The sequence below is a fragment of the Lactuca virosa genome, chromosome 5 (assembly GCF_052849685.1).
Source record: "Lactuca virosa cultivar CGN04683 chromosome 5, Lactuca_virosa_CGN04683_v6, whole genome shotgun sequence".
Classification (NCBI taxonomy): domain Eukaryota; kingdom Viridiplantae; phylum Streptophyta; class Magnoliopsida; order Asterales; family Asteraceae; genus Lactuca; species Lactuca virosa.
Window position 1 is genome coordinate 461,194,761 of NC_136430.1, and position 24,876 is coordinate 461,219,636.

At 36.3% G+C, this 24,876-nt stretch overlaps 1 protein-coding gene and 1 pseudogene across 1 annotated transcript; one reads left to right on the forward strand and one right to left on the reverse strand.

Annotated features, from left to right (window-relative positions):
- Positions 1-13,453: 13,453 nt before the first annotated feature.
- On the forward strand, positions 13,454-14,500 carry LOC145114372 (uncharacterized). The gene has a single exon (XM_079050364.1). The coding sequence runs from the start codon at positions 13,454-13,456 to the stop codon at positions 14,498-14,500; it is 1,047 nt and encodes a 348-aa protein (XP_078906490.1).
- A 9,148-nt stretch (positions 14,501-23,648) lies between these two features.
- On the reverse strand, positions 23,649-24,165 carry LOC145116168 (monothiol glutaredoxin-S2 pseudogene; annotated as a pseudogene).
- Positions 24,166-24,876: the final 711 nt, after the last annotated feature.

Genomic DNA, 24,876 nt, shown 5'->3' on the forward strand with positions numbered 1-24,876 from the left:
CTTTTGTTGTTTCTGTCTTTGTATAACTCGGCTTCGTTAAAGGTGACATTCTTGCTTCGGATTATCTTTCTCCTTTCACTATCCCAAAGCCTGTAACCCATTTCATCTGACCCATAACCAATGAATGTGCACTTCTTGGTCTTTGAATCAAGTTTATCCCTGTCACCATCTTTTAACAAACTGTAAGCAGTACTACCAAAGACTTTCAGGTGTTTGAGACTTACTTCCTTCCCTTGCCACATTTCTTCTGGTAATTTAAAATCCAAGGGAAAACACGGTGAACGATTGATCAAGTAGGCAGCAGTGTTAACTGCATCGGCCCAGAACGTCTTGGGTAAACCGACATTCAACCTCATGCTTCTAGCCCTTTCATTTAGAGTTCTATTCATTCTTTCAGCAATACCATTCTGCTGAGGGGTTCCTGGGACCGTCTTGATCATCTTTATCCCTTGCTTGGCACAATAGTCAACAAACTCCTTGCTTATGTATTCACCACCATTATCCGACTTCAGGCATTTTACCTTCAAATCAGTTTCATTTTCAACAGCAAATTTCCATATCTTAAAAGTATCAAATACATCAGATTTATTTTTAAGAAAATAGACCCATACCTTGCGTGTTGAATCATCAATAAAGGTAACATAGTAGTTTGAACCTCCTAGAGATGAAACTGATGTTGGTCCATATACATCTGAGTGAACAAGCTCCAACTTCTGAGCTTTCGGTGTCTTCCCCTTCTTAACAAAAGTGACGCGCTTTTGTTTCCCGAGAACACATGATTCACAAAATTCTGTTTCCACTTTCTTCAAGTCTGGAAACTTCCCATTTTGAGCCAACATCTTCAATCCCTTACTGCTCATGTGTCCGAGTCGTTGATGCCACAATTTAGATGGACTCGAATTGGCAGTTACGGCATGAACACCATCACTGGGTATCTCTACCATGTATAGAGTACCTTTCTTCTTTCCTTTTGCAATCACCAAGTTACCTTTGATCACTTTCCATTGTCCACCCCCAAAGTGAACATGAAACCCTTCATCATCCAATTTACCAACTGAAATCAACTTTCTCCTCAAGTTTGGGATAACCCTGACATCTTTCAATGTCCACGTGGTTCCCATAGAGGTCTTCACATCTACATCTCCAATACCCGTAATATCAAGCACTCGATCATCGGCCAAACTAACTTTGCCAAAATCACCTGTTCGTAGGTTTTTGACCGTATCTAGACATGAGAAAGCGTGGAAAGAAGCGCCTGAATCCATAATCCAGGATTCCTCTGAATTCTCAACACTGCATATGAGAAATTCTCCTGATTCTTCTGAGGATACACTGTTTACTTCTTTCTTTTCAGCTTTTGATTTTGGACACTGGTTTCTGAAATGACCTTTTTCTTTGCAATTCCAACATTCAATATCCTTCCGGTTTTTGGACTGCCCCCTTTTTCTGGACTTTGATCTGCCTCGACTACGTCCTCTTTCGTTTCTTCTTCCTCTACTTTCTGTATTCAATAAAGAACTAGAATTAGAAGTCTCACCATTGCTTCTCCGTCTGATATCTTCATTTACAATCAAGTCACGAATGCTCTCGAAAGTGAGTTTGATAGTGCCGGATGCACTACTAACAGCTGTGACTGTGCCTGACCAACTATCGGGCAAATATGATAAAAGGAGGAGTGCTTGTACTTCATCTTCAAACTTTATTGCAACTGAGGCTAAACGAGAGATAATCGAGTTAAACTCATTTATGTGAGCGGTAACTGACATGCCCTCCTTCATCTTGGTGTTAACTAATTGTTTGATGAGAAACACTTTGTTGGTAGCGGATGGCTTCTCGTACATGTTGGACAAAGCCTTAAATACTCCATAAGTAGTTGTTTAATTGACAATGTTATACGCAACACTCTTCGCCAATGAAAGCCTAACTACACCCAAGGCTTGTCTGTCCAACAGCTTCCATTCGTCATCGTACATTTCATCTGGTTGTTCGCCCAACATGGGTAAATGCAAACTTTTCTGGTACAACAAGTCTTCAATTTGCATTTTCCAAAATCCATAATCGGTTCCATCAAACTTGTCAATCTTGATTTTACCATCTTCTGCCATTTTGTAATTTTCTGAAACTTCAAGGGCTAAACTGCAACTTTCTGAAAGTTTAGGGGCTAAGCTGCAATTTTCTTAAAGTTCAGGGGCTAAACTGCAATTTTCTGAAAGTTCAGGGGCTAAACTACAATTTTCTGAAAGTTCAGGGGCTAAACTGCAATTTTCTGAAAGTTCAGGGGCTAAACTGCAATTTTCTGAAAGTTCAGGGGCTAAACTACAATTTTCTGAAAGTTCAGGGGCTAAACTGCAATTTTCTGAAAGTTCAGGGGCTAAACTGCAATTTTCTGAAAGTTCAGGGGCTAAACTGCAATTTTCTGAAAATAATAAAAAAAAACTAGACAAAGCGTGCGTTTGCTTTGCGTGTGCGTTTCTTTTTGCTTTTCAAATGCTTTTCCACTGCATGCGTAGCTTTTGGTGGAAAGATCCACTTGTTATTTATTTTTCTTTCTTTTGTTTCCACTGAGCACCACGAGAATCAGTCTTCTTCTTCACAAGAAAAAACTGCTTCTCTACAATCCATTTCTTTTCTTCTTTCTTAAAAAAAGAACACCGTCTTTCCTTCTTCCTCGAGAGTCGGAATTGGTTCATGACGACGGAACCTACGGCGGGTTGAACGGTCGGCAGCGGCTGACGATGGTTTCTGATCGGAGCACTAGTTCCGATTCTCACAGGTAAGCGACTTCCTTCTTCACCTCAGCTGGTTCGTGTGAAACGATCAAGAGCCACAGCTCTGATACCAATTGTTAGGCTCGACACACGAGAATCACACGAACATACAACACACAACACACGCTAAACTCAAGAACAACAAGATTTATAGTGGTTCGGTCCAATCTCCGACCTTCGTCCACTCTCGGTAACTAGGAGTTTATATTTCTTGGTGCTAATCTGCACTCACTCTGTGTTTTTTCTTTCACACATTTTACAATACAAATGAGATTCATATATATAGAGTCTGAAATGATAATTAGACAAGAAAAGCAGACCATGAAACATGCAAACGGGAAAACTGGATCACCTCTCCTTTTCCACTTTTGACTTGCTTTTCAACCACTAATATTTGAGTGGTATCATGATTTCTGCCACTAATATTTGAGTGGCTTCACCTACTCAACAGCCACCGCCGCCTGCTCCTTCCTCGTTGTCGTCTTCGATCAAGGCAACAAAGGTACGTGATTTTTCTTCTGTTACTCATCGAACCCCACCTCCGGCTACTTGCTTTCCTCCGCCAGGGCCGCCACTCCAACCCCTTCCTCTACTAACGCCGCCGGTAAGCTTTTCTTCTCCGGCTTTGAAATCGATTTCCATCACACAACACATCTCTGGTGCCATCGTCGCAAATCACAGCTCCTGGTTCCTCATGCCTTTTTGCTGATGAAGAAATTGAAGAAAATATGGCGTGAAATCATGAGATACTATAAAATATGACGTGAAATCGCTGATTTTCTTATTATTTTCTGCTGAAAACGTTCGTTTGCTAATAAATTGTTTGTTTGCTGAAATTGTTTATTTATCTCCTCCACATATGATGAAATTGTTTGTTTATCTGCTCAATTCATGAAATTGAGATGTAATATGTAGCTACGATTATATTTGCAAAGGAGAAGAATATGAAGATATGTGGTAATTTAAAGATCCTATGTTTAGAGGGTGGAGTGATTTTTTAACATGTATTTTTCTTGAATTCTTTTACTTGTAAATGTTTATTAGGGTTTGATTGATTGGTCTTCTATTCTATGTTATTTAACATGGCTATAATACAACTGGATTGAGGTTTTCAGCATAGCTTATCAATAATGCAACAAGCTTGGATCAAATGGATGTTGACAATCAAATTCGTAAGCTGATGGTTGAACAACAAGAGCTGTTGTTATGGCTGGTGCTCTTCTAGAACAAGTTGAGGGCTATTAGAACACGGTATTCATCCAATCAGTGTTGCACAAGGTTATAAATTCCTTCAAGGATTGTGGTTGACCATTTGCAAGATTTTATTTGGATTTTAGTCTTTAGATTGAATTCAATGCTACCAATATTTTTTGATGCTTGAAATTAAATTTGTAAGATTTTATTTTGATTTATTATGATTTTTTTCAATTTAAAAATATTTATGTTTGATTTGGATTTGTGTTAATTTTTATTTATGTTTAATTTGGATTTTATATGGTGTTTATATTCATTTTTATAATTATTTAAGAAGTTGATTTGGTTATTTATTCTTATTTATAAAACAGAATATTGAATTCAATAAAAAATAATACAGAAGGGTAAAATGATCATTTTATAGTTTAGCACAAAAATTCAGAAGTTCCAACCAAACAACATGTTAAAAATTCAAATCTCTTAAATATTCAGATCTTAATAATTCAGATCCTAACAAACAGCCCCTAAACCTCTACTTCTACCGAGCCACTTATTTAAGCAAATATTGTACCTATCTTTCAGAATGAAAATCAATCACAATGAAAAGGACTAAAGTACCCCTGGACAATGGCATATTAAGGTGGTGTTTGTATTTTTAAATAAAACTCTTTTTGAGTACTTATGTCTGTGGGCGGGAAAACATTTACGTATGTGCGTTCTTGCAGATTATTTGTTTTTTAAAAGACCGTAAGTCCTCTTGTCTAAAAAAAACATAAAACAACATGGACCAAAGTCTACGGACGGGAAGACATTTCTCGCAGACATCTTCTAGATTAAAAAAAAGAAAAAAATTAACAATAAAGATCAGTTCACTTTCTCTTTCAAACACCCAAACCCAATGGACAATCGCACACAACCTCCTTTCTCGACCATCACAGCCTCTTCCATCCTCTCCATCATCGGCCGTCGTTGTCGTTGCTACCTCACCGGACCACCACATCAACAGACCATCGCCCCCTTCGACCACCTCCTTTTTCTTTCTACTCCATCGCTGAATCACCACACCTTTCCTCGGTTGCTTCATCTTCCGACGTCACCAAAGTCTGCCATCGAAGATAAGTTGTATCTTCAGGCCGTTGTCCAGAGGTTCTCATCTTTCTCCCTCTCGGCTCTCTTATTTCTCATTTAGTTGAGTTTTGTAACTTCAGTTTTGGGGATTATTTGTGTCGTGAAAGCTATTAATGATTTGTATGTATCTAAAATGAAATCGTTGATGATAACTTTTTGAAGTTTAATCTTCTATTGTTTCTTAGGATGTGGATTTGTATCCATTTATGTCTTCAAACTTATTATTGGTTTGATTTATTGTGTAGGATGTGTGAACAAGGATGTATTATTTTGTAGGATTCATTATTCAAAAGGAATGCCAAACTTGCTATGTTCATGCAAAGATAATGATGTTTGAGATAGTTTTTTATTTGTTTGAATAAGGCCCCTTGAAGGTGTAAATTGTAAATTTACAACTATTTGAATAAATACAAGTTGGATCTTTTGACAATTTAGATATGTTGTTTTGTTTTACTCTTGGTGTGAAACACCATCCATGCCCCTATGTGTATATGTGACACTACACTCTCCTAGTATTTGTTTTCAATTGTTTGTGTGTGTTTATTATATGTTTTATGCTTCCTTACATGACAATTGTTTGGAAAAAGTCATAAACAAATTATTAAGGTTAAATGGCTTGTAACAAGAACATAATTATATTGACTTAAGAATGGCAAATATATTTGCAGGTTCAGAAGGCCATAATTGCAAATAAAAATATACACAAGCTATATGAACTATAGACGGTCTTTCTTTGGAATTATAAGAATTTATGTGTTTTTAATTTTAGTGTTAGTAGCATCAATGAATTATATTTCGTGTTGTAAAACAACAATTATTTAAAGAAAGATGTTTAAAAACTCTTTTAGTTTAAAAAATCAGTTTTATTTTAAATTTCAGGTTATTTTAGCAACTTGCAGACATTAAAAAACAAACAGTCTTCTTCTTCTTGTAGACTGCAAACATCTGGTGCACATCTTTTTTCTACAAATATCTACATAGTGGTTCGTAGTCTACATATCTTTTACATCTTAAAACCAAATAACACCCAACACAACATAAAAAAGTCTATAAGAAAGTCAAAATACCTCACAAAGGTCAACCCTAAGGATCTATTCCTTGAAGTATAAATTAACCTCGGGGGAGATGTACCAAAATCCCATTTGCAACTTGTTTTAAGCAAAAAATGGTTGCATTTAAGTTAAGAGCATCTTTAATGGTAAACCTATCCTATAACCCAACTAGGTGATTGGCCCATGTGAATACGGACACGAAAATATTGATCTTGAAAATAGTTTTACAACATAACTAAAATCAAGAAATTACAAAACATCGCAAACAAAATATCTATCTATGTAACATATTTTATTTATTTATATTTAAAGAAAAAACTTACATACATATTAAAAAATTAGATTGTATTTTTAAAAAAGAAATAAACAAATCAAGATGTTTTTTTTCTTAAAAAAATAAATTTAAAACCTCTTCTGTAGACTCAATAAGAACATTGTGAGTAGAGTTTTGTTTATAATAGAATGCTATTGCCAATCTCATGATATAAAAGGTGTTTTATCCTTCATGCCTCAAGTTGTTCCAATTTTCTCTATTGTCCATCATAGTGTTAAGGTGGTGCATCAATTTCTCATTACGAAATTCCGAAAATAAAACCACATAGTGTTTGTAGTATTTCTCATAAATTATGTTAGATGACATGCTGAAAGACAGATGAAAAGACAGAGGGAGGGTGAGGGGGGGAAGGAAAAGAATTTGAAATATTTCTACCACATATATACACGTACCAATGTGATTTAAATCAAGAAAGTATGTTTTGTTGGTTGCGATGGTTAATTCATCTTGGGTTTATTAATTTTCTAAAATATATTGAAGCAACCTAGGTGATAGGCTGACATGGACACGAACATAAGGATATTGATATTACAAATAGGAACATATTTTCAGACCACATAATATATTTTCACACCACAAAACATATTTTTAAATCACTGAACATATTTTTATACAACAATATATTTTGTCAGACCACCACACATTTATTTATACACTGAACATGCTGTAGAAGAAAGTTAGTAACTTCTCTACAAAACTCCAAAGACTTACTGTTATTTTCATTGGAAACTACACATCCAGAGCATTCAAGCATATAAGATACACTAGTTTTTGACTTCTGGATCGTTTTTAGACTTCCCGTTGAGGTTGGTCAAAACTCAAAATATATTTTTTTAGACCATCGAACATATATTTGTACACTAGACAGCCTGTGGCAAAAACGTCATAACCTCTTCCACAAAACTCCAAAAGACTTTCCGGTTTTTTTTTTCATTGGAAAATACACATCTAAAGCTTTCTAGTCATATATAATATATGATTTTTTTGATTTCTGGATAGTTCCATACTTCTCATTGAAGTTAGTCAAAAAATAATTTTTTCAGACCACCGAACATTTTTTTGTACACTAGATAGCCTATGGCAAAGAGATCATAAGTTCCTCCACAAAACTCCAAAAAAGTTGTCCCATTTTCATTCGAATCTATAAAAGATCTAGGAGTATATAATACATGATTTTTTTTACTTATGGATCATTCCATACCTTCCATTGAAGCTGGAAATTTTTTTTTTTTCAGACCACCGAATAATTTTTTGTATACCGGATAACCTATGGCGAAAACGTCATAACTTACTTCACAAAACTCCAAAAGACTTACTGTTTTTTCACTGAAATCTACACATCCATAGCATTCCAGAATATATATTACATGATTTTATTTTTTATTTTTAGATCGTTCCATACCTCCCATTAAAGTTGGTCAAATTTTTTTTGGACCACCGAAGATTTTTTTTTTTGTATACTGGACAGCCTATGACAATAACGTCATAACTTCCTCCACAAAACTCCAAAAGACTTAATGTTTTTTCATTGGAATGTACATATCTAGAGATTTCCAAGCATACATAATACCTGATTTTTTACTTCTGGATCACCTCCTATTGAAGTTGGTCAAAAAAATATTTTTTTCAGACCATCAAACTTTTTTTATTTGTACACTAGACATCCTGTGGAAAAAACATCATAATTTTCTCCACAAAACTCCAAAAGATTTGTCGTTTTTTCATTGGAATCTACACATCCATAGCTTTCCAAGAATATACAATACATGATTTTTTTTTACTTCTATATCATTCCAGACTTCCCGTTAGGGATGTCAATGGGACCAAACAGGAACGAGAATACTTGCCCCCGCCCCGCCCCTAAATTTGTATGTTTCCCTGGACCCCAAATTCCCCCGTCCCCCGAATTTGAAGACCACCCCATTTCCCCCAAATCCTCGTTAACCCCGTTTGAACCGAAATCCCCCGTTTAACCTTATTTTACGTATTTTTAACTTGTTTATTCATTTAGCTTACATATTAAACTAATTATTCAAATACAAAAATACAAAATATATATTACACAATAACTACTCTAAGTTTAATATTTACTTTTATAAATAAAATAGTTAAATATAGGGTACTTATTGCGGGGCCCCGCGGGGTATTTGGGATGGAACTCCCCGCCCCCGTCCTCAAAAACTAAACGGGGGTAAAACCCACTCCCAATCCCGCCCCCAAACCTGAAAAATTGTAAAAATACTCCCGTTCGGAAACGGGGTCCTACGGGGTTGGGTCCCATGAGGATTTTTAACATCCCTACTTCCCGTTGATGTGTTTCCAAAAATATTTATTCAGACCACGTAACATATTTTTGTACATTAGACAGCCTGTGGAAGAAACGTCATAACTCCCTCTACAGAACTCCAAAATATATGTCGTTTTTTTCATTGGAATCTACAAATACAGAGCCTTCCAGACATATATAATACATGATTTTTTGAATTTTGGATCGTTCCATAATTCCCGTTGAAGTTGGTCCAAAAATATTTTTTCAGACCACCAAACATATATTGTACATTGGACATCCTGTGGAAAAAATGTCATAACTTCCTCTAAAAAAATCCAAAATACTTGCCTTTTTTCATTGGAAACTACACATCCATATTTTTTCAGGCATATAAGATACATGAGTTTTTGACTTCTAAATTGTTCCAGATTTCTCGTTGATTTTGGTCCAAAAAAACACCGACAAAATTTAGAGAGAAAAATGAACTTTCTTAAAATTGACTAATATAAACAAAATCTCAACTATTTGTGGGACCTAAAATACTAAAAGAATTAATGAATATCTTAAAAACATCAAATATTTTCAGTACATGCATTGGAGATCTCAAAAGACTTGAGAAATCCAAAAGCTTAGTCATATTAGGTTGTTTTCAATCCACTGCACAACCTGTGACAAAAACATTATAATGTCCTCTACAGAATTCCAAAATTGTTTGCATTTTTTTTCATTAAAACTACATGTCTATAACAATCCAAGCATAAAAGATACATGATTTCGTGACTTCTGGATCATTCTAGACTTCTTGTTGAGGTTGGTAAAAAGCACACATAATTTGGAGAGAAAAATAAACTTTATTAAACTTTAATAATTATAATATAAGTATAATTAAGGAAATAAAATGTAAGTCAATTGAATTAAAAAGCGTTAAATAGGTAAAACCTAAAAAATAATTGACCACTCAATATATATCGAATGGTCAATAGAAAAAGCAAAATATGTTCACCACTTGAATGCTATTGAGTGGTGATAAGTGGTCAACAAATTGAATAAAAAGCTATAAAAAGCTTGCCTTAGAGATGCTCTACTTTTAAATAAAATTTTCTTTTTCCATATTCTCTATATAAGTAGTGATGCAACCGCAAAGTCAACCAAACTAAGCTTACCGCTCTTATGTTCATAAATTTCATATATTGATTTTGGCTAAGCTTTGAAGGAATATTGAAATTGATTTATATATTTGCTATATAGTAGCATGCATTAGTATGGTGTTGGTAATGTCAATGTCACCCGATCAATTATGCTGTCAATTGTGATATGAAAATGGGGTGAAATTACATAATTACCCACTACCTTTCTCAATTGTGGCACATGAAAGACTAGGCAAATGGTGGCATTCACAGGCAACGCTAAGAGATAAGCCACATTTCTAATTTTCTCCATAATCACAAAGGGTATATAATATATAGCCTCCAAGTTTGGACTATTATTTAATACAAAGGATCTTTGTTGATAAGGTCTGGATTTTAGGAAAACCTTATCCCCCACTAAGAATTCAACTTCCTTGCAACTCAAATCAACAATCTATTTCATCCGACACCAGGATTTTGTCAATAATAATATTGCTTCATCAAGATTATGGTATCGTTTGTTTAAATCATGTTCTACTTGTTCAATTTTGGCTGAATGAAGCTTATATCTTCGTAATGATCTCGACAATATAAAATATTGAAGGAGGAATTCCTTAAACTATGACATGATGTATTGTAAGAGTATTAAACCTAAGGTAAAAACTTGGAACATGTTTTGGGGTTTATGAAACATAACACAACGTAAATACTTCTCGTCACATTTATTTACGACCTCAGTCTATCCACCCATCTACAGATGGTATGCGGTGCTGAACTTTAAAGTAGTATACTAGTATGCCCATCTCCTTCTATGGATGGTATGCGCTGTGAACTTCAAATTAGTACACTGAATATTGAATAATTCCTTCCAAAAGTTAATGCAAAGAGCTTGATCCTTGTCAAAAATTATTAACTCTAGGACTCGATGTAGCATGATAATTTCTTTACTAAAAGTTTCAACCAAAAATTTAGCACTGACCGGGTGTCTTAAAGCCATGAAATGAGCATATTTGCTCAAGAAATCACAACCACTAAAATTATACTTACTCATGCTAATTTATATAACCCTCAATAAAGTCTACAAACAACTCTTCCCATACTTGCATCGGTAATGGAACCGGCTAAAGAAGATTGCCACCGAACCGAATAAGTGTATAGTTCATTAACAAACTTCACACATTTTCACTTATTCAATAATGTCTTTCTTCATTTCAATTCAAAAAAGTTCTTTATAATTTCAATGATACATGTGTTATTCTCTAGCATGTTTGTAAGAACCCAAAATTTAGAGAGTTTTTTTACTTTTAGTCGAATGTTGACCAAAAGGGCAAAATGGTCATTTAGAGGAATTTGATAAGTTAATGAAGTTGTGACTTTATGGAAATGGCGAAGATAAGTTTAAGTCACTTATAAGAGGTTAGATGAGTAAGTTCAAAAGAAAGAATGCATGAGAAGATGCATTTTGGCCAAAAGGATAATATGGGGAATTTTATGCTTTTTGTGCCAACTTTGTGACTTAATAGATTAAGACCCGTATTAATTCAATGAGAAATAACTTAACATAATTGTAGAGTATGTTCCTACCTTCGCATTGATATAAAGATAATACACAAAAGGGTATCTAACGAAGAAGTTATGAAGGTTAGAAGTTAGGATAAAAGTTGTCCCTAAAGCTGGAATGGAATCAGCAATGCACTTTGTTGATCTCCAATTACCTTGGCGTAGTAAATAGACCACCACAACGCAATGATGGCTGAAAAGGATTCATACGAGACACATCGTCGTAAATGGTATGCAATCTAATTTGCACCACGACGTGGTGAATGGGCACCACGACGCGTTAGCCAAATGTAGAATGTGTGGATGAAAGGCACCACGGCTCGACACAAGGCTGACCACGACTAAAGAGATCACACAAGGGCACGGTAAATATATGACCACAGAGCGACGTCGACGATTAAATACAAGTTCTAACTTGTTAGAGCCTCATTTCCGAACGAAAACTCCTAAAATCGATTGAGAGTTATTTGTTGGCGATTTTGGTGTTGGAATGGAGGCAAGAGAAGCTTGATAAGGATTTTCATCCTCTATCCATTAAGGTATGATTTATCCACATTTGGTGAAATGTGTAATTTGTGTAGATTGATTGAATCAATAAACCTATAGCTTGATTATGATGTATATGAGAGTGGTTAGATGCTTTAATCAAGATTAGAAAATGATTCCCATGGTGGAATCAATCCAATGAGAGTTAGGATTTGAAGCCCTAACAAGTGATTAGTGAATTGATGCATTAGATGTAGATTATAATGAATTAAGTAGTATGTAATGTTTAATTTTATTGTTTGGGTGAGATTAGAAGAAGAAAATGAGAAGTTGGGATATTGATCTATTAAGTGGTCATTTTAACCAAGAGAGTCATTAAGCTCTTAATAGGCTAAGACAAATATTAAGAAACTTGTATATGTGTATGAATAGGCCTAAGATCAAAGATGATGTATCAAGATGCATCAATTGAAGAATGGAGCCGAGGTGAGTTATAATTCTCTGTATTTACAGATATACACATAATTAGTTAGCTAGAGATATCAGATATATTCTTTATATTTATGTAGATTAGGTGAAATCCCTGAATTGTATGGATTCTTACAATCTTGCTTTACTATAAAACTATGCATCAAGGGTTCGTGTCTGAGACATCCCAAAAATACGTTCCAAAAATTTCACTTTTATTCTATATAAAACGATACTAACTCAAATCATCTCAGAAAAACATAAGTGATAATATCTCAAAACATCATATCGAAAACATTGTATCAAAATCACATGTCCAAATATCAGAGTAAATCCTCCCAGGGTAAACACTGTGGTGTGTGCAATGCAGTCATCCCGAGCTCTTCCCCTTACTAGTGGAAGTACCTGAAACCAAAACTGAAAACTATAAGCACGAAGCTTAGTGGGTCTCCCCAAACTACCACATATCATACACATAATCACATAATCGCATTCATTGGGCCCCGCCCTGCTACATCGGGCACTGCCCGACATCGACTTGTCCGACATCGGGCCCCGCTCGACATCGGGCACCACTCGACATCAGAACGCATCTGCGATCGGGCCCCGCCTGGCATCGGGCAAAGCTCAGCATACATATGAGCATAACTACTAGTACACATAACATAAGCATAACCACTTAACTATAGACATATAGACATTCCTCGGGCCCCGCCCGACATCAGACCAACATCCGGAAACATAAAAACATTCCTCGGGACCGTCCCGACATCGGACCGTAGTCCGGAAACACAAAAATACATCTACATGCAAGAATCACTAAGACATTAAGCATACTAACATCCTTCGGGTACCGTTCCAACATCGGATCGAAATCCGGAAAACATCTAAACCTACATCGGGCCCCGCCCGACATCAGATCTTAATCCGGATCATACTAACATACATCAACGGGCCGAACTTGGTGCCTTAGACCCATTCCTACTAGAGGAAAACTCACCTCAAATGTCCAGTGAAGTAGCTGAACGTCTCTGCTTCTGCAACTGGCTCTACTCACGACAAAGAATATGATTGTGGTAGATTACTTTGGGAAGTTGACAGGTTTGTGGGATGAACTTCATAATCATGAACCAATTATTGGTTGTTCTTGCTATGCTAACTGTACTGCAGGAAAAGAACATGAGACGAGAATGGACAATGATATGCTGCACAAGTTCCTCATGGGTCTAAATTCTGATTTCTTTGCAACTCTTCGCACAAGCATTTTGTCTCAAGATCCATTACCCTCGTTGGACAAAGCGTTTCAATTGGTGATTCAAGACGAACGTGTTCGAATTGCTAATAGTGTACTTGATGAAAAACCTTCTGAAGTGTTAGGTTCTTCGGTTCATACCAGCGAGAACAAGGGACGGAATCGAGAACGTGTTGATAAATCACATCTCTCGTGTACACATTGGAAGAAGATCGAACATGAAGCCACAAGTTGTTTTGAACTTGTTGGCAATCCAGAATGGTGGGAAGACCAAAGCAAAACAGGTGGTGTAAATCGTGGAGGAAGATCAAGTGGCCGAGGCAGAGGAATCCGTACTAATGCTGTCACATCTCTCTCCAAAAACAACAGTGAATCTTCATCTTTGTTGTTCATAACTGAACAATGGAAGGACTTAACGGGTCTAATGGGTAATGTAAAAACTCTTGACCAATGCTTGAATGGTGAGTTTTGTAAAAGACTTTGGATAATTGACTCATGTGCAACACATCATGTTACTGGTGATGTGTCGTGGCTGAGGGATATTAGGAAAAACCCAGGTCGTCTCGTGGGTCTTCCAAATGGAAGAAAAGTTATTGGAATTCATGAAGGATCTATTTTTCTATCGAACAAAATAATGCTTAAGAGTGTCCTTTTAGTTCCAAAATTAAGTTGCAATCTTATATCTGTCTCTCAACTAAATGATGATATGAAATGTAATGTTGTGTTTGATTCACATATGTGTCCTATAGATGACCAGTCGAGGAAGCTGATTGGAGAGGGTGTTAGACAGGACGGACTTTACTACTTCAAGAAGGGTGACTCTACACTTGAGTTGTGGGACATCCCTCTGAAAAGATTGTGAAGTTGCTTTCTCTGGTTAGTGATATTAAGGGTAGTTTAAATAAGGCTTGTGAAGTGTGTTTTTGAGCCAAACAAACTAGAGAAAGTTTTCCGTTAAGTGATAGTAAAACAACTAGAATGTTTTAAAAAATACACTATGACTTATATAGTCCCTACAAGCATGCTTCGTCTTGTGGTGCTCACTATTTCTTGACATTAGTAGATGATTTTTCTCGTGCTGTCTGGGTCTATTTACTAGTTGATAAGACCGAGGTTTTCAACATATTTATGTCCTTTGTTTCAATTATTGAAAGACAATTTTCTCAAAAGATCAAAATTGTTCAGAGTAATAATGGAACGTAATTTAATTGTTTACTTGGGTATTTTTCTATTAATGGGATAGTTTTTCAAACATCGTGTGTTGGTACTCCCCAACAAAATGGTAGAGTAGAAATAAAACATAGACATATTTTAAACGTTAGGAGAGCACTGTTGATTGAGGCAAAGCTAGCCACTTACTTTTGGGGTGAGGAAATCCTCATGGCAACTCATTTAATAAACCGAACCCCCTCATCTCTTTTACATCATCAAACACCTTATGAACTACTTTTTAACAATATGCCTTCTTATGATACACTTCAAACTTTTGGATGTTTATGCTTTGCTCACAATCAGCGAGCGAAGGGAGACAAGTTTGTTAGTCGAAGTAGAAAGTCTACTTTTGTGGGTTAACCGTTTGGAAAGAAAGGTTGGAAATTATTTGACTTAGATACTAAGGAGTTCTTTGTGTCTCGTGATTTCAAGTTTTTTGAGGACATCTTTCCTTACACGAACATGCGTGACATAACAAATAATGAAGATGCTACTATTGATGGGATATGTACTGATTATAATGATCTCGTGATTGAAGATGAACCGAATATCACAACACAGAATGCAGATCAGGAGCCTCCAAATGTTGGTCACGAAACTCCTCCGGTGGAGCAATCTGATCAACCGATTCAAATGGGACGTGGCCAACGAGAAACGTTCCCATCGATTCTATTAAAAGACTTCGTCACCCATACTACTACTAGTAAAAGTTTGTCCCACGCTACACCGTCTCCATAGTCTTCCTCAGGTACTCCTTATCCTATAGCACACTATATAAACTATGAAATTTTTTCTCGTGGCTATCAAACCTTTATTGTAGCTGTCACATCGGGAAAAGAACCACACACCTTTAGAGAAGCCATGAATCATGATGGTTGTAAAAAGTCTATGCGAGATGAAATATGTGCATTGGAAGATAGTGGTACTTGGACATTGGAACCACTACCTCCTGACAAATAAGCATTAGGAAGTCAATAGGTCTACAAAATCAAGTATCTCTCTAATGGAGACATCGAACGACTCAAATCTCGCTTAGTGGTCTATGGTAATCACCAAGAGGAGGGAGTTGATTATACATAAACATTTGCTCCTATCACCAAGATGACTACAGTCCAAGTATTCTTAGCTGTAGCTGCCTCTAAAAATTGGGAACTTCATCAAATGGATGTGCACAATGTCTTTTTCCATGGAGATCTTCAAGAGGGAGTGTATATGTAAATGTTCTAATCCAAATCTGGTGTTTAATCTTCACAAGTCCTTTTATGGCATGAAACAGGCGCCAAGATGCTTGTTTGCAAAGCTGGTCACAACACTCAAAAAAATATGGTTTTCGTCAATCTTATTCTGACTATTCTTTGTTTACATATGTATGTGGCGATGTTCGTATCCACATGCTTGTGTATGTGGATGACTTGATAATTTTAGGAAATAATACAGAGTCCATAAGAGTTTTCACGAAGTATCTCAGTGGGTGCTTTAAAATGAAAGATCTTGGGCCTTTGACGTACTCTCTTGGTATAGAAGTGGCTCGTAGCCCCTCTCGTATTTTTATGTGTCAATGAAAATACACTTTGGATATTGTGACGGATGCTAGTCTTTTGGGTGCTAAACCATTTGACTTTCCCATTAAACAAAATCACAAATTAGGTCTTGCTACTAGTGCTAAGTTGTCTGATCCGGAAACTTATCGTCGATTAGTTGGAAGATTACGTTATTTGGCTGTGACACAACTTGATCTTGCATACTCGGTTCATATTCTATCTCAGTTCATGAAATGTCCTTGTGTTGACCATTGGGAGGCTGCATTGAGGGTGGTTCATTACTTGAAAGGTACTCGAGGACAAGGAATTTTGTTGACGAGCTCTAGCAATATGAATCTGACAGGATGGTGTGACTCAGTTTGGGTTGCTTTCCCGATCACATGACACTCTTTATCCTGTCGGATTGTGTATTTGGGCCATTATCCAATTACGTGGAAGACAAAGAAACAACCTACAATATCCATATCCTCTGCTGAAGCGGAGTATCGATCTATGGCTGCAATTACTTGTTAGGTCAAGTGGCTAAAGGGTTTGCAGAAATGCCTGAGAATTCAACATTAGCAACCAGTTACTCTTCATTGTGATAGTCAATCTGCAGTCCATCTTTCCAAAAATCCGGTCTTTCATGAACGGACAAAGCATATCAAAGTTGATTGTCATATTGTTGGAGATGCCATTCTTGATGGTTTAATTGCTGCCACTTATATTCATACTAAACTTCAACTTGCTGATATTCTAACTAAGCACTTGGCAAAGCAACCTTTGATGATTTTTCTCTCAAGTTGGGCATATATGATCCTCATGCTCCAACTTGAGAGGGGGGGGGGGGGGGTGAAAGCTGATCACGACTGGTCAAAGCGATGGTCAAAGATCGTGAATATATTTAGTTTAGATAAGGATTTCAAATAATGTTGATCTCTTAGTTTGAATTGGGTAGATAGATGTTAGTCCCATTTCTTAAGGTTCTGAGTGGTACATGTACGAGACCTCAATTGAATCAATAGCAACCTTTTTGAACCATTAATTTTTCATTTGCCAAATTTCACATAATGTATACAAGTACACATATTTTACAATTAATCTTGAAATTCACAGTAAATAAAACTCGTGGTGGCGGAAATCAAACAATGGTAGCGGTAGTCGCCGATGATGACAACAACAGTCGCCAGTAAAGGAAATCAAAAACTGAAAATGACAATTTTTTGCATAATCACTATTATAAGATAAAAATCGATGTTACAAGAGAAAGAGAAAGAGAAATGAGCTGGAGATGCCCTACCGTCATCAGAAATGCTCTACAGTCGCCGGAGAAACTGAAAAAGGGTCGTCGGTATCTCCTTTTCCCGTCGGAATCTCACAGTGGGGAAGAAAAAATGTGATGTCGCCGGTGGTGGCCTGAATCGGTGCAACTCGTCGAAGAAGATGGAAGAAAAAAAACGACAGCGAATATGGAAGAGAAATAGAAGCATAAAGGGAAAAGAGGCGTCGATTTTTTTGGTTAACTGTGTGGAGCAATACCGGCGACGCCAAAACCTTTAGAGGCGACTCGATTCAATTGCAGCGACAACTATGGAGGAAATTAGTACTGTTTTATTCGACCTTTGGCGGCGACAAAAATCGATGTCGTCGCTATTTGGTTTAGGCGAAACGGACTCCCAGTTGTTGGTCGTTGGATTAGAATATCAATCGGACGGGTGGGGGTTGCTAGAAAAGGTTCACGTGGATCGGTCCTCAGGGCATTACCAACGACACCTTTGCTGGCGACAAGAACTTTTAGCGGTGACTCAAGCTCATGTCGCCGCTAAAAGTCCTTGTCGTGTCGCCGGAAATGATATGATTTCTTGTAGTGATATTGTATGCTAAAACTTGTTTGAGAAAAATGGAACGTTGTTAAAGGCCACGAGTTGGATATTCTTACAGTCCTTGAAAACGAAAGGTTAGGAGGCCCTCCATTTAAATTTAATGTTTTATAGTTGAATTATCTATTCCATATGTCACAAGTAACCACAATAGAATTTGGATATTAATTCTTACAGTCATATAAATATGACTGGTACATAGGCATGAGCAAACGGACCGAACCGGCCGGAACCGGCCCGACACGGACCTGAACCGGGAACCGGCTTCGGCCAAAATCAAGAACCGAACCGGCCCGACGGTTCAACCGGTTCCGGGTACAGGTCTGGTTTTTGCCGGGTTTTCGATTTTGGAACCGATCTGATTTGACACGCTTTCTTGCGGGGCTTGTAACTCATTCAATTTTTAACAAAATCAAGCGTTTTTATTGTCTAAACTTAATTACAAAACCTAAAAAACGTGTAGGAAAAAGATTCAGGTAAAAAAAAAACTTAAATTAAGTGAGTTATGTACATTTGAACAACAAAGTCAGATTACGTTTAATTGTTGTAACATAAAAAAATTCTGATTTGACACCCTTCCTTGCGGGGCTTGTAACTCATTCAATTTTTAACCAAATCAAGCGTTTTTATAGTCTAAACTTAACTACAAAACCTAAAATACGTGTAGGAAAAATATTCAGGTCAAAAAAACTTAAATTGAGTGAGTTATGCACTTTTGAACAACAAAGTCAGATTACGTTTAATTGTTGTAACATAAAAAAATTCTGATTTGACACCCTTCCTTGCGGGGCTTGTAATTCATTCAATTTTTAACCAAATCAAGCGTTTTTATAGTCTAAACTTAACTACAAAACCTAAACTGCGCGTAGGAAAAAGATTCAGGTAAAAAAACTTAAATTGAGTGAGTTATGCACATTTGAACAACAAAGTCAGATTACATTTAATTGCTGAAACATAAAAAAAATTCTGATTTGACACCCTTCCTTGCGGGGCTTGTAACTCATTCAATTTTTAACCAAATCAAGCGTTTTTATAGTCTAAACTTAACTACAAGTCCTAATCTACATGTAGGAAAAAGATTCAGGTCAAAACAAGTTAAATTGAGTGAGTTATGCACATATGAACAACAAAGTCATATTACATTTAATTGCTGAAACATAAATTTTTTTTGATTTGATACCCTTCCTTGTGGGGCTTGTAATTCATTCAATTTTTAACCAAATCAAGCGTTTTTATAGTCTAAACTTAAGTACAAATCATAATCTACATGTAGGAAAAAGATTCAGGTAAAAAAAGTTAAATTGAGTGAGTTATGCAACTTTCAAAATTTGAGTGAGTTATCCGGTCCGGTTCCCAGTTTTGGGCCGGTTCCAACGAACGGTTCTTACCGGGTCCCGATTCCAAAAATTGACGAGATTATAGTACCGGTCCCGGCCCGACCGGTTCCATCGGGTACCGGTTCCGGCCGGTTCCCCGGTCCATATGCTCATCCCTACTGGTACACTTGGCTTACATCCTACTGCTTTCAACTCTCTTTAATAGCTGCCCATTAGGATGTACATCTAGCTCATAAACTGTTGCCCCCCCCCCCCCACCAAAAAAAAAAACTGTGAATCAAAGTCTTAATTATGTGGGACTGGGACATGCAGCAATAACTCTTACTAAAAGTTACCAGTGGTTTTTAGCAGCCAACCTTGTAAGTTGTAACCATGGTCATTATCTGGAAAAAAAAAACTGACATAATTAACAAGAATCATGAAGAAAGATTAAGGGATTGGCGGATATGATTGAGCTATATATTAGAAAGTGCTTGTTGTTTGAACTTCAGTGCTGCTTTGAGGAAATTAGAGCTCAAATCAAGACTATATGTATAGAGGCTCATGCATGCAAGGGTGTTTCACTGATTTTGGTGGAAGATATGAAAGAGGGAATGTGTTGGATAATCTTGATAGGTATGGGTTAATATTTAGTATTTGTTTGATTTATTTAGTTTGAATAAAAGGTGATTGACCGGTTCATTATAATTGCACGTGGGTGACATGGTCTCTAAAGTGTCCTAGTCTTAAGGAGAACTAGCTAGTTTTTAGATTGTTTTTGTTGGCTTCCATTAGGTACTTGTAGGCTATATATATAGCCCTTTGTTTCTCTGAATATCTAGAGTGTGCAGCAGCTTTGAGTCCAAAATACTTCCATATCTCCAAACTTGCTTTCTGCATACATATATATTTGTGTTGTGTGAGTGAGAAGAGTGGGACCAGACTGTATGTTGTAAGAAAAAGACATTGACTGTTTTGAGATTATGCATCCATGAGGGACATAGCAGTGCGCATGTGTCATTAATTGGTGCATTCATTTTTGGCAAAATACTGGGTATAGACATTTTTTGGGGTTGAATTCCAAAATATAGACACAAAAAATTGGATTTCCGGGAATAAACATGGATTCCGCGGAGGTAGCTCCGCGGAATCCATTGTAGCTCCGCAGAATGGCAAAATCGTAAATAAATCAGGGTATTAAAAAAAAAAGAAAAAAACCTCAAGATCCATTCCGCGGAGCTACCTCCGAGGAATGAACTCATTCCACGGAGGTAGCTCCGAGGAATGGATCTTCAGAAAAAAAAATCACCTCCAATGATTCTTTTATGTAAATATCTTCAATTAAAAGACCAATTTTTTTTTCCACCTCACATTCATTCCAAATATTGTCAAGAAAAATTCATACTATCATAATCTTTTCTTGAAAATAATTAGTTGGGGAATGAATATAAACCCTGAAGAATCGATGTGAAAAAAGAAAAAAAAATTCTGAAGATCCATTCCTCGGAGCTACCTCCGCGGAATGAGTTCATTCCTCGGAGGTAGCTCCGCGGAATGGATCTTGAGTTTTTTTTTTTTTTTTAATACCCTGATTTATTTACGATTTTGCCATTCCGCGGAGCTTCTCGGAGCTACCTCCGCGGAATCCATGTCTATACCCGGAAATCGAATTTTTTGTGTCTATATTATGGAATTCAACTCCAAAAAATGTCTATACTATTCCCATTCATTTTTACAAAGATGCCAAAAATTCAAAAGAATATATTTTGGTACGTACTCAAATGAGAATAAGATAAAGTTTTAGGCATCTCAATCATGGCAGATTTTCTTTTTATTTTAACTTATTTTCTCAACTTTTTTAATGTTACTTGCCTCAATGTTTGTAGCAGAATTATTTGTTTCATATTACACATGTAACCACAATAAAATTTTGAGAAGGGTACTCATGATATTACATATTCTAAATTAAAGACTCGCATTACTCAACCATAATAGTCATATTTCATAAGAAATGTTGAGTGATTTTTAGTCTTTTCAATATCTTGATTAAACCCATATGGCATTTGCCTTTTTGAGCAAGTCCACCAGCTTGCCCTTGAGTTGGAGGCTCATTATCTCATCAGGCCCACCAACCAGTTCATGGCCTATGAAAACTGCTGGTACACTTGGCCTACTACTACTCAAAGCCCTCAGTTCTCTCTCCATTTGCTGCCCCTTTGGGTGTTCATCTATCTCGTATACAGTAGCATTCGCCCCATAACTTCTTATCAGAGTCTTGATGGAATGGCACATGCTGCAAGAGCTTTTGCTGAATATCACCACCGGCTTTTCAGTGCCTAAGTTGGTAACCAAGGCCATTAGTTTATGAGAAAGGAAAAGGAACAAGGGTCTTGTCAAAAAGGAGAGATACAAGCATAGCCTTTATGTAGATAAATAATTTTAATTATTATTAGAACGAAGACCTTACTTTGAAGAAATTGGAGCACCCATCGTGACTATATATAAGGGGTTAAGAGTAATGAATTAAAATGAGTGGGATATTGTTCTTAAAAGAAACCTTATCTGATGCTGAGATTACTCTTACAACTAACGGTATGCTGGACTTTGTAGAGTGCACGTGTGATTGGTGCATTAGTTATAAAAAATGTGGATAATCGGAGAAGTGAGAATATATCTTTGTTAGTTATCTTTTATAAGATTCTAATGTGTAAATTTAAAGTGAACCGAAAGTGTAATGACAAAAGGGAGGTGGAATTTCTAAATAGTTAGATGCTTATTTAAGATGATAAAACACACGGAGTCCGTACAAGTAGGGAAGAAGATACTACATGTCTCTTTTTCCACTTGTAGCAATTAGACATTTGCAATGCCAGATTATTCTTAAGGAATTAATCAGTGGTTCTTAAGATAACTTGATTGGTTAGTGAGTGCCACATCTACTAGCTCTTACTGAAGAAACCACTAAGAATACCATTTAGCTTTAATTTGTAGAGAATTCAAGGTCTATCATAGATGTATGGGATGGATATATCCCCTCATCTTTCTTGTCTGATGGTGGTGATTGATCGAATGAAGTTGTACCATAGGGTATTAAATAATCTTTTATTTACTGATACTAGATATGGCAACATACATGCAGCCCAACAGCCAAAAGAAGAGTAAAATTATGACATGTAATATGAACAGGAGGCATCAATTTGTATAATTGGCCATAGAAAAAACTAAGGGACATTTATATACATTCACTAACTTATACAATTTAAATGTCTATCACTTGTCCTAAATATCAAATATATTTCTTTTGCATAGCATAAAGACCTAAAACCAAAAGCAAAAAGCACCTGATGATTAATTCATCTGAACCTATTTTCTTCCATTCTCTTCAACTTTTTTAGGCTTGCTGCTAGTTCTCAGTCCTTCAGTGAACTTGCTTTACCATAACGATTTACTATTTTAATCTTATCCTCATGGCTTTTGGCATAAAAATCTGCAGATATTAGCTCAACTTTCCCTTTTTCTTTTCTGAAAAAAGTGAGGTTTAATTGTATGCATGTGTGGATTAACATAAGACAGTCGAGTCCTGGCATCACGGCACCTTTTTTTTTTTTTTTTTTTTTTTTTGTTAATGGCAGGTCTCATTTTTCAACTTGGAGAAAAGAAAAGTCAAAGTTCTGTATTTCATCTTTAACGCTTTATATGGTGTGGGTGAGATAAGATAAAAGTTTTGTAAGAAAAAGCGGCGCCTTCAAAGTTCAAATATAGAATGCATAGTGTTATGATCCCACATCGGCCGAAAGTACTATAAGTTGGTGGCTTATAAGTCTAGGTGTCCCATTAAAATTATAACTATGCTATGTGATACGGACCCATACCATACTAGGCCCGCATCATGCCATAATTCATTAACACGCTTTTTACATCAAATTAGAACACTAAGAATAGTAGTAACTCCTGAAAAACATTGTATCTCTCACTGCTTCTCAAATAGCAGTGAAAGCACATATATATATATATATATATATATATATATATATATATATATATATATATATATATATATATATATATAAAAATTTGCACATAAGTTGATCATTGGACTTAGAACAGCAATGAAGGCTGAAAACGTTTCTTGCTGTTTCTGCTCTAATGACTAGAATGCATCAATCTGTTGTTCATAGTAGTTATAACTTATAACACAACTCCAACTTCTTTAATATTCTTGAATATGGTTGACTAAAGCCATATGGCATTAGCATTGAGGAGCAAGGGTACCAGTTGACCCTTGAGATGAAGGCTCATTATTTCATTGGCACCACCAATGAGCTCCTCTCCTATGAACACAGCTGGCACACTTGGCTTGCACCCTAATCCTCTTAGTTCCTTCTCTATCTGCTTCCCTTGTGGATGCTCATCTACCTCGTAAACTGTAGGATTTGCCCCAAAGCTGCTTATCAGTGTCTTAATGGTGTACGACATGCAGCAAGAGCTTTTGCTGAATATAACCACGGGCCTTTCCTTCACCAGTGCTCTAACCATAGCCATCTCTGGAAATTCTAGCAGTTGATGTTTTGGGAGGCTATATATTGTAGTAAGTTTGGTGTGATATCTGTTGTGAGTAATATAAGCTGCTTCCATGGCTATATATAGTGATAGGGTTTGAAAATTTTGGACAGTGGTATCTATCAGATGCTGAAAAGATCATATTTTTTATCAGACTCTAAATGACATCTTTAATTAACCTTGAGAATCCATTGAAAAGTTATTGGAAACTATTCGTGGATGGGTAGTTTGGTAAATACATGTCATGCGTGAACGTATGTATATTTTTCAACTGTAAAACCCAAGGTTTCTGATATTTCTTCTCAAACCACCTGCTTAGATGAGGAAGATTTTTATCCAAGTGGCACCCACCTCCACTCCTAACCCTCAGAAAGTAAAAGTTGAAACAATATGAAATTTAGCATCTGAAAAAAAATCCTAGCAAGGGAAATCATCCATGGAATTGTCACATGTATGATAAAAATTACTAAACATCCATACAAGTACTTATATTCTTTACTTTATTTGCTCCACTCACTGGTACGTACGAAATCATCATCCATGTCAAATTAATTACTTGCTTAGTGTATACACAATGTGCACAAAATGTTATTTCACATCATTCTTGCGAATATGCTTGTTATTGCATCAAACAGTATGGTGATTAATTTAGCCTATAGAATTAACTCAAAAGACAAAAGGAAATCTGCAGATGTCTTCTCTAATTTCACAATCACATTCCTTTCAACTTGTGTGTGTGTGCGTGTGTGT